The 12098-nt window shown below is 29.6% G+C and overlaps 1 protein-coding gene across 1 annotated transcript; it reads right to left on the reverse strand.

The window, feature by feature from the left end:
- Nucleotides 1-11038: 11038 nt before the first annotated feature.
- LOC119666365 (ATP-dependent DNA helicase pif1-like) lies at nt 11039-12067 on the reverse strand. The gene has a single exon (XM_038075646.1). The coding sequence runs from the start codon at nt 12065-12067 to the stop codon at nt 11039-11041; it is 1029 nt and encodes a 342-aa protein (XP_037931574.1).
- Nucleotides 12068-12098: the final 31 nt, after the last annotated feature.

Raw genomic sequence — 12098 nt, forward strand, 5'->3', positions numbered from 1 at the left:
GATGTGCCCATTCGCATTTATCGTCTGCAAATCCAAAGATTCTAGTCGATCAGTTGAATCTAAAGTGCTCAATACGATGCCATGACCATTATTTTCGGTTGCACGTTTAGAAATATCATCGATAACGATTAAAAATAGGAGAGGGGTGACAATATACATCTCTGAATTACTTCAGATATTGCATTAAAAGTTTCCGATATTTTATCCTAATGCATCACTGCACATTCAATACCGTTGCAGCTACTGCGTAAGAGGGAGATCATCTTCTCTGGGATACCGATATTATGAACCTCAACCCAAATACAAATTAAGTCGAACGCTTTTTTAAAATCAATGAAGAGAAGGTATAGTGGGGAACGCATCTCAATTGTCTGTTCAATGATTATTCTTAAAGTGCTAATCTGATCAATGCACAAGCGGTAACTGCGAAAGCCTGCTTGTTCTCGCCGCAGTTTAATATAATATTAAATTATTTATTACTATTATTAGTAATAAATAATAATAATTATTACTAATAATAATTATTATTATTTAATAATTATTTAATATATTTAACGTCCATTTTGAAAAAAGAAAATTTTTAATGAAAATGTTACAAACACTTTTTACATTTATTATTAATTGGTTTTTCTTTTGTTTAATTGAAAATAATAAATAAAAGTTTTTACTAACGATTATTACTTCTTTAAATGTTATTTTTAGATATTCATCAATAATTCAGACCATTCATCAGACCATGGGCTTAGAAGGTGAACGAACTGGGCTTAGAAGGTGAGGAGCACTAAAAAGTGTACTAATGTACTTTAATTACCCTATATCATTTTTGCAAAATATTATGGGAAAAACCAGTGCTGAAATCCTTTTTATACCACTTTGTACCATCTTTACCATAAAAATCTATCTTCAGCAATACTCATAGTCTTTATTGTAGAATAATTTATTTCGTTCAACATCCATTTCACTTATTATATGAGATTTGTCGTCTTCAATTGGTTTACAATTAAGATCATCGTCTTCATCATTGCCTGGAAATAATGGATTTCTTTATATTCTTCGATAGCTCCCTTCAAGTCTACTTCATTGGCTAAACCTGTTGCCAGTCGATCATAAAATGGGTGTCTAAATCTCCACCGTGATTTTGCGAATTTTAAATAAATTCAATTTCATCACCTATTTTTGTGAAGAAAAATTATCAAAAAGATAATCGAATATTCGCAAATAAATCTTCAATTAACCTCCAATAGCAAAAATTACCAAACAAAACTGAAAAAAGCTACAAATTTCGTCAGCTTTGATATAAAATGAGATTTCAAATCGCTAGGAAAATGAGAAATGTGTACAAATTGCATTTAAAACCAAAAAAGGTTTGTACTTAATGGAAGCTTAATGTATTTCTATTTCCGAGAACTTAGGAATTTATAACATTGTTATATTTTTGATTGAAGATCGGATTTCATTTTATACACTCTATTCACTTGTACAGTGCATACTATTTACATAGTCCATATATATGCTCATATACACCACGACGTTTCTGCTATGTAATTTAAATTTAAACCTAGTACTTAAAGTTGATATGGTAGTACTTCTTAGAAACCATTTGTAAGCAAAATGTAAGCTCAGTTTATTGGTCATAGATTGTTAATCCCTATTTTAGTCACTTTTCATGGTTTAAGATTTCGCTGACATGGATGGAAAGTGAAATTATACTTATTGAAACAACGATCATAGTCGCCCATATTCTTTTCAGTATTCGAGTAGAGTATTATCTTGATGAGTTGATGAGCTGCATCGTTGAAAAAATCGGTTTTAGATATTAAAACAGATGCGAAAACTAATATTGAGAGTGAAGTCTAAATAGGAGACTCCAATAGATGAGTTTTAATAAATCTTCATCTATTAGCAAAAAAAATCATAAGTACCTTTAAAAGTATATTACCAAGTAATTAGTTTATAGCAACATTTATATTAGAACAAAAACTTATATATATATCGATAGGAGATTTAGGGAGAGATATAAGTAAAAATTCACATTTTGAAACAGAGTCTTATTATGAACAAAAAAATTATACTATATGGAATATTATGGACAATTATATAATAGTAAAAGTGTTATATAAGCTTTTATTTTCTATTTACATCAGGCTCCTTTTCACCAATCATTGATAAAAAAAGAACTCACAACTACTCTAAAGTACAAATATACTATTCTATATACAAAAAAGATATATAGGTATTACCTAAATTGTATTAATAAAATGAATTTTAATATCTATATATTTATCTCGATATATAAGTATATTTGCAAATTACTTTTAAACAATGGATACATGTGTGTAAAAATGTTTAGATTTATAACTACCACAGACAAACCAAAAATTCTTCGCAACTATATGACGCAGGTAAAAATTCTATTGCAAATTAAAACTTATGGCACTATCTTTACGATTTTCAGGTATCAAAAATAATACGAAACATTCACCATAATTAAAACTTTCAAGGTTAAAATTTCGAATATAAAATAGCGCTGTATTAACATCAAACATTCATTCCAAATCGAGCAGTAGACAATAAATAATATTTCTATAAGTTTTTCAAATAACTATCTAAAGTGAATTTTTAAAAATGTTTAAAACCGATTTAAATCAGATGGAGAAAAAAGATGGAAATTGGAGAGAAATAATTAAACAACTCGCAGATCATCTGTTGAATTTGGAAAAAAATAATTCTGATTTCGTAGAAGACAACCGAACACTACAAGAAAAATTAGACTTATATATTGAGAAGTTATTGCAATACAGTACGAGTAACTCTGAGAAGAATCAGAAACATCTGAAGGATGTTTTAACAAACGAAATATTTATTATACTCATTCACGAACTTTTTGTAATTAAAATGGAATCAATTAGCAGTGAACAGACATCAACACCCGCAACTGAAATGTCATCCAAATTTCCTGAAGAAAATTTCTATCCACCAACGAAGAGAATATGTCTTGAAAATAGTGACTCCGATATAGTCGAAAAGTTTTTCGAATCAAAAAAAAATAATTTGGTAACTCCAAAAACGTTGAGAACACTTTCAGTCCTTTCACTTATGAAGAAAGTACATCCTGTTACATCAAAAATCAAAAGTACTGATTCACCTCTACCTACAACATCATCCAGTTATGCAAAAGATAATAAAAACGAAAGTTTCGTAACTCAATCTACTAAAAACGAATCATGTCTTGTTCCATCAAAAAGCGAAAGTAGTACTTCACCTCCAACTATATTATCTCCAAGATCAACAAAACCTGATTTTATTCAATGTAGTAAGAATGAAAGTTTCATAATCCCAAAATCTATTAAAAAGCTTGCTAAGAAATGTCGAGCGGTATTAAAACCCAAAAGGAATCACTTATCTATAACCGGAATCCAAAATAGTTTCTTTAAGGATAATGTTAACAGCTGTTTGATAACTTCAGGGAATTCTAAAAAGAACAATATCATCGATGAATTATATTATCGCTATGCAAGTAGAGGAAATTTGAATTTTATGCTAAATACACTGAAACGAAAATACAAGCAAATGGAGAATGAAGATGAACATTTAATCAAAATAGAATTTCCGAAACGCAACCTCACTGATTCTGGACAAGTTGTTATCATTGGACCAAATGGAACAGAAATGAATGCAACTAAATTCGATCAGATCAATTGGAGTTCTGCAGCAGAAGCCACACGTACTGTATTGATGAATGTGTTTGATGACAACATACTTTCTACACACACTTTAACTGAAATACCATCTCAAACAGATAACGACCGTCAATGTTCTATTAGGAAACGATTGGATCCACTCGCAATAGATGATATTGTACACTGCGTACTGATGAAATGCCATTGGAACGAATATGAAGTACGTACCACCATTGCTAGAAAATGCGCTGAAACGCACGGAACTACAAATTAATGAGAAGATACGAAACTCAGCCGCAGAATGAGAAGATACAGGAAAAATAGTACTCATCTTATGAATTACTTTTCAATATTTAATTTACATTCATTCCTACATACTTTATGATTTAGAAAATAAAAAAAAAAATTTTAGTAATGAAAATAAATTTTTTTTTGTTTTTGGGGAAGTAGCATAATCAATTCTCAATTCTCATTCAAATCAAGTCTCATTAAGTCTCATTTCTCATTAAATGATTAATGAGAATTAAGTTTTGAATTTGTCCTATTTTTCTTTGCAACCGTTTGGATCCCAGGTCTGGATTTTAGGACGAGTTGTACTGTATGGCATGTATTGTTCTAAAAAAGAGAGAAAAATATGTTAAGTTATGTTAATGTAATATAATACAAATTGAAATTCAAACCAGCTCAACATTGGTTGTTCAGCTGAGGTGGTCGTATAGCTTTAATGACTTTCAGTGTTTTCTTAAGCTTTATTGAAAAACTTTTACTAAGAAACGTTCTCATTTTACATTATCTTAAATGCTGGCATATTCTTTCCATTCGCAATAAAGTAATTAGATTTCTTAAATATATATTCCAATGGTTTCAATTGTACTCATAAATTACCTCTGAATAACCTCTAAAAAAAAATGTTCGTTAAATACATTTCAAACATTTTAAAAAATAATCTTTTACTTTAATATATATTATTATCTTAATATGCATTATTTTAGATAAATTTTTGATACAATCTTATTAAAGTAAAAGAACCGTTGATTAATTACCTGAAATTGTATTTCTACAATGATGTGATTATCTGTAATGTAGTTCATAGATAAATTATGATCTGGAATATTAATAGATAATATAGTTTACATTAACGGTAACGTTAACATTATTAGGATTATAAAATGATGATAATATACCTAACTTCTAGAAAATATAACTTCTTAGAGAATTATATTTAAACTTTGTGGAATAAAATTAATTTAAATAATAATTTCTTACTTGAGAGACTACGATTTAATTTAGGAAGTGTAAGTGCTATCAACTACTATGTGAGATGGTAAATCAATAAAAAAAGGTGATGTTAGAATATTAAGCAGATTGTATAGTACAGAAATTCTAAATAAAAAAAATATTAGAAAAATAAAGTAAAGAGTCTAAATAAATTCAAGATTGCTTAATGTAATATCCAATCAAATTTTTATATTTCTATTACTATATTACTACAGTATCCGCGAGCAATGGTTTAATTATAAACTCAGAGGAAACTGATCCACCGTTATTTACTGCAAGGACTAAAATGTTGTCATTTGAGTTACCAAAGTTAAATCCACTTAGGCTAAATATATGGTTATTTGATTAGATTTCAATCTTAATAGAAAATATTGAAATATTGAAGAACATGTAATAGTTAGAATTAAACATTGATCTAGGTATGAGGGTACCGAAGAAATTAGTTTGTGAATTGATTAACAAGACCAGGAATGAAAACATTTTCAGCAAAGGGAAGAATACTGCTCTTATGGAGAGGTACTGAAAAACATATCCTTAATCATTTTCTAACAGTAATAGAATATAAAAGGAAAGCAAAAGCGGTCTGTCAAGATCGAAGTGGCAAAACTTGTGGCGGTGCTATCAACCTACTGGCAAGTGGCCACTCATTATTAAAAATTGGATATCCATTCAACAAGTCATGAAGGAGCCGTAAAAGAGGAAATAAAAACGAAATAACTGATCACTTTTTTTTAAATAAAGTAAATGCTTGGAAATTGGGTAATATTTTCCCACTGTCAAATCTTACAAAAATAGAGTTCTTAATGAACCGCATTAGTTGATTTTCAAAGCGGCTGATTTGTTGCTACTTGAGAGGAAGATAAAGGCTTACTCTTTAAACTGATAAAAATCTTTTAGAGCTATATTTATATTATATTTCAATATATATTAATTTTCATATATTATTTTGAACTCTTTTTGGCGTATCAATAGTAAGTTTACAGAGACGATTAAAAATTTTTGTACCTAAAGTGAGAAATTTTATCGCATAAAAAAATAAACTAAATTAAATATATAAATAAAATAAATCTCAAATAACCAAACAAATTTAGCAATTCGTTTTTTTTTTGTCTGCCAAATTCATATTCCTAAATTTTGAAGAATATGTATATATTTTGCTATGTAAAAAAGTGTATATTATCTATTTTGTTTAAATGAAATAAATATTTTATTTACTTCTACGCATATAAATATGCATTTGCAAATTGTGATTAAACAATGTGTAAGTGTATGTATGTATAAATATTAAGATTTATAACTATATCAGACAAAATTTCCATGTAACTATGAAAGTCAGGTAGTAATTCCAGTATGAAATACTACTTATTATACTCAATGTCATCTTCGCGATTTACAGGTATCAAATTGACTTCCCGTAATATCACACAGTCCTCATAATTAAAAAGTACAAGGTTAAAATATCGAATATAAAAGACCGCTATATTAACATCAAATATTTATTCCTAACAGAGCAATAAAGAACAACTAACATTCTTTCAAGTTTATCAAATAACTGTTGGAAAAGTGAATTTTTAAAAATGTTTAAAGCCAATTTAAATCAGACGGAGAAAAAAGATGGATATTGGAGAGATATAATTAAACAACTCGCAGATCATCTGTTGGATTTGGAAAGAAATAATACCGATTTCGTAGAAGACAAACTCACGCTAGAAGGGATTAGACAATTGGACATATATATTGAAAAGTTATTGCAATTCAGCAACTCAGAGAAGAATCGGATATATCTCGAGGAAGAAAATTTGGCTTTGTCTATCAAATTACCATGTGTGATTACACCAAAAACTGAAAAGAGTGATGAATATATAACCGAAACATCTTTCAGTTCAAAAAAAGAAAATTTGACTGATTGTAAAAAAGATGAAACACCGAAAAGCATTAAAAAATTTGCTCTCGATGAGGTGTATTTTCGCTATCCAGCTGCACGAAACCTTGCGTATCCCACACCGCAATTCAATATGGCCTTATTATCAGAACATGTTAACGATTTAAACTCATATGTACAAAAACGAAAATATGAGAAAATAGAAGCAGAACCCGAAGTTGAAGCTGAAGTTGAAGAAAAGCAAAATTTGAAACCAGAATATCCAAAACGCAAGTTCACGGATGCTGAACAAGTTGTTATTATTGGACCAAATAATACAGAAATACCAGCACACAAATTCGATACAATAACTTGGACTTCTGCAGCAGCCGCCACACGTGCTGTGTTAATAAATATATTTGATGAAGATACACTCTCTACGCACACCTTAACTGGAAAACCATCTCCAGCATTTCATGATCGCCAACGCCCATCTAAGCAACGATTGGATCCACTCAAAATCAATGATATTATACATTGTGTAATGATGAAGTGCCGGTGCAACGAACGCGAAATACGCGCTGCTATTACTAGCAAATGTGCTGACACTGCTAAGAAGTATAAGAAACGTGCTCGAAAAACCATAAACTAAGATCTGGTATCTTAACTAATTTTGTACAATTATGTTTGATGATAACATATTAGCTAACTAATTAACTAATGTAATTAATGTAACTAATGTAATGGCTTGTAACTCTTAAAGTGAATACGATTAATATGATTATAATGAATATTTTTGAATGATTTTTGTTCATTAAGGGGAGCTTGGTAATCCTCTATTATCTATTTTATCTCTGTATTCAATCTGATTAAGAAAATAAAGATGTTGAATTTTGATAATGTAAACGTATATTTAATTTTTGGAGTAAAATAGTAATTAATTTAATAATTGGAATTTTCAGGAAAAAGTACTTTTATGCTTACCAAGTGCTTTGTCAGACACGATAATTTCATTTTCTTTATTAAAAATTTCCCTAGATTATTACCTACTTACAACCAAAGTGTGATCTTCATGTCGCATTGGTTCTGAAGATTTCAAATGGTTTCTTATAGATTATAAATGTTATCACCTTAACTAGCATAGACTTAACGCAATTGATATTACCATTTAATATAGACTTCCTATTATTTATTATTGATTATTACTTTTGAAATGCTATTTTTATTATATTTCTCAATTTTTTTGGAGTCTGATTATTAAGTTTATACAGACGATTGGCAGAAAAATATAATATAATATAATAATATTAAACAAAAAATTTAATTTAACTGGGCTTAGAAGGTAAGGTACACTAAATAGTGCACTAAATACCTTAAATACCCTATATCATTTTTGCATAATATTATGAGAAACACCGGTGTTTACCATAAAAATCTATCTTCAGCAATACTCATAGTCTTTATTGTAGAATAATTTATTTCGTTCAACATCCATTTTACTTATTATATGAGTAATTTAAATTTAAACCTAGTACTTAAAGTTGATAGTACTTCTTAGAAACCATTTGTAAGCATTTCGCTGACATGGATGGAAAGTGAAATTATATTTATTGAAACAACGATCATAGTCGCCCATATTCTTTACAGTATTCGAGTAGAGTATTATCTTGATGAGTTGATGAGCTGCATCGTTGAAAAAATCGGTTTTAGATATTAAAACAGATGCGAAAACTAATATTGAGAGTGGAGTCTAAAAAGTTTTAATATCGAGTTTAAATAAAACTTCATCTATTAGCAAAAAAAATCATAAGTACCTTTAAAAGTATATTACCAAGTAATTAGTTTATAGCAACATTTATATTAGAACAAAAACTTATATATATATCGATAGGAGATTTAGGGAGAGATATAAGTAAAAATTCACATTTTGAAACAGAGTCTTATTATGAACAAAAAAATTATACTATATGGACAATTAAGTGTTATATAAGCTTTTATTTTCTATTTACATCAGGCTCCTTTTCACCAATCATTGATAAAAAAAGAACTCACAACTACTCTAAAGTACAAATATACTATTCTATATACAAAAAAGATATATAGGTATTACCTAAATTGTATTAATAAAATGAATTTTAATATCTATATATTTTTCTCGATATATAAGTATATTTGCAAATTACTTTTAAACAATGGATACATGTGTGTAAAAATGTTTAGATTTATAACTACCACAGACAAACCAAAAATTCTTCGCAACTATGAAACGCAGGTAAAAATTCTATTGCAAATTAAAACTTATGGCACTATCTTTACGATTTTCAGGTATCAAAAATAATACGAAACATTCACCATAATTAAAACTTTCAAGGTTAAAATTTCGAATATAAAATAGCGCTGTATTAACATCAAACATTCATTCCAAATCGAGCAGTAGACAATAAATAATATTTCTATAAGTTTTTCAAATAACTATCTAAAGTGAATTTTTAAAAATGTTTAAAACCGATTTAAATCAGATGGAGAAAAAAGATGGAAATTGGAGAGAAATAATTAAACAACTCGCAGATCATCTGTTGAATTTGGAAAAAAATAATTCTGATTTCGTAGAAGACAACCGAACACTACAAGAAAAATTAGACTTATATATTGAGAAGTTATTGCAATACAGTACGAGTAACTCTGAGAAGAATCAGAAACATCTGAAGGATGTTTTAACAAACGAAATATTTATTATACTCATTCACGAACTTTTTGTAATTAAAATGGAATCAATTAGCAGTGAACAGACATCAACACCCGCAACTGAAATGTCATCCAAATTTCCTGAAGAAAATTTCTATCCACCAACGAAGAGAATATGTCTTGAAAATAGTGACTCCGATATAGTCGAAAAGTTTTTCGAATCAAAAAAAAATAATTTGGTAACTCCAAAAACGTTGAGAACACTTTCAGTCCTTTCACTTATGAAGAAAGTACATCCTGTTACATCAAAAATCAAAAGTACTGATTCACCTCTACCTACAACATCATCCAGTTATGCAAAAGATAATAAAAACGAAAGTTTCGTAACTCAATCTACTAAAAACGAATCATGTCTTGTTCCATCAAAAAGCGAAAGTAGTACTTCACCTCCAACTATATTATCTCCAAGATCAACAAAACCTGATTTTATTCAATGTAGTAAGAATGAAAGTTTCATAATCCCAAAATCTATTAAAAAGCTTGCTAAGAAATGTCGAGCGGTATTAAAAACCAAAAGGAATCACTTATCTATAACCGGAATCCAAAATAGTTTTTTTAAGGATAATGTTAACAGCTGTTTGATAACTTCAGGGATTTCTAAAAAGAACAATATCATCGATGAATTATATTATCGCTATGCAAGTAGAGGAAATTTGAATTTTATGCTAAATACACTGAAACGAAAATACAAGCAAATGGAGAATGAAGATGAACATTTAATCAAAATAGAATTTCCGAAACGCAACCTCACTGATTCTGGACAAGTTGTTATCATTGGACCAAATGGAACAGAAATGAATTCAACTAAATTCGATCAGATCAATTGGAGTTCTGCAGCAGAAGCCACACGTACTGTATTGATGAATGTGTTTGATGACAACATACTTTCTACACACACTTTAACTGAAATACCATCTCAAACAGATAACGACCGTCAATGTTCTATTAGGAAACGATTGGATCCACTCGCAATAGATGATATTGTACACTGCGTACTGATGAAATGCCATTGGAACGAATATGAAGTACGTACCACCATTGCTAGAAAATGCGCTGAAACGCACGGAACTACAAATTAATGAGAAGATACGAAACTCAGCCGCAGAATGAGAAGATACAGGAAAAATAGTACTCATCTTATGAATTACTTTTCAATATTTAATTTACATTCATTCCTACATACTTTATGATTTAGAAAATAAAAAAAAAAATTTTAGTAATGAAAATAAATTTTTTTTTGTTTTTGGGGAAGTAGCATAATCAATTCTCAATTCTCATTCAAATCAAGTCACTTCGTACCGCGTAACAGTCAATAAATGTTATATTAAAAACTAAATTTAGAAATTTATTAACGTAATAAAATGAATACAAAAAATTTATTGTATTCAATAGTTTATTAGGATATTGATATATAATTAATTATTTTAATGGTCTGTCAGCAAGAACCTATGGGTTGCACTCCGATTGATTCTCTTCAATAAAGAACCTTGTGATATACGATATTTTTTGTTTTTTTATCAGGCGCAAGAACAAATAAAGCAGATGGTTTGCCTACACGTGAACATGCCACGTACAATTGACCATGTGAAAAACATGCATTTTCTAGATTCAGACCACAAACACTAAAGGATTGGCCTTGTGATTTATTTATAGTCATACCGAATGCAAGCCGAATAGGAAATTGAATTCGTTTAAACTCAAAGGGCATATCGATTGAGATCATTGGAATCCTCGGAATGAGAACTTCATCACTTTTGAATTTTCCTTTGAGTATTATTGCGTGAATCACATTAGCCATCAGTTTTGTTATCACTAATCGCGTTCCATTGCATAGTTTTGGTTGGTTTAGATTTCGAAGCATAATGACTACCGAACCAATCTTTAATTGTAAATTGTGCGGTGGTAAGCCAGGCACATCCAAGGAGTTCAAAAATTCAGTTGGATAGTTGGTAGCTTCTTCTTCGTTTGTTACACAGTCAATAGATTTGAATGTATGCAGAGTACCAACGATTTGATTTTGAATTACAAAGTTTAAGTCATTCAGATCTTTGTTCTCAGCTGCCAAAATTGCTCGCTCACCCAACCATTTTTTGTTTTTATGATTATCAATGATGTTCGGAAATACTTTATTGATGAGTTCGTCTTTTGATGACACGAAATTGCAAAAATTTGAAGGAAATGCAATTAATCCGCTCGATTCTTCAACAGTTACACGGCCATTACCGATTAACAGCAATTGCTTGGAGAACTCTTCAGCAGATGTATCGTTGACCAATGCAACTCTCATGTTTGTTACCAGCTGAAGTTTCTTCACATAGCGCCAAAGATTTGATGATTTAAGGCAAGCATTTAATTCGTCGGCAGCAGTCGATTTTGGAATGACTAGGAGTGTTTGGCGAAAATCGCCAGATAGTAAAATCATTGCGCCTCCAAAACATTTCCAGTCATTGCGAAGATCTTTCAATGTTCTGTCAAGTGCTTCTAATGCGGGTTTATGCGCCATTGTGCATTCGTCCCAGATGATGATTTTAGAT

Source organism: Teleopsis dalmanni, chromosome 1, assembly GCF_002237135.1.
Source record: "Teleopsis dalmanni isolate 2A chromosome 1, ASM223713v2, whole genome shotgun sequence".
Lineage (NCBI taxonomy): Eukaryota > Metazoa > Arthropoda > Insecta > Diptera > Diopsidae > Teleopsis > Teleopsis dalmanni.

Coding starts and splice junctions, on each gene's coding strand:
- LOC119666365 (XM_038075646.1), bottom strand. CDS start 12,067: ATGGCGCATAAACCCGCATTAGAAGCACTTGACAGAACATTGAAAGAT.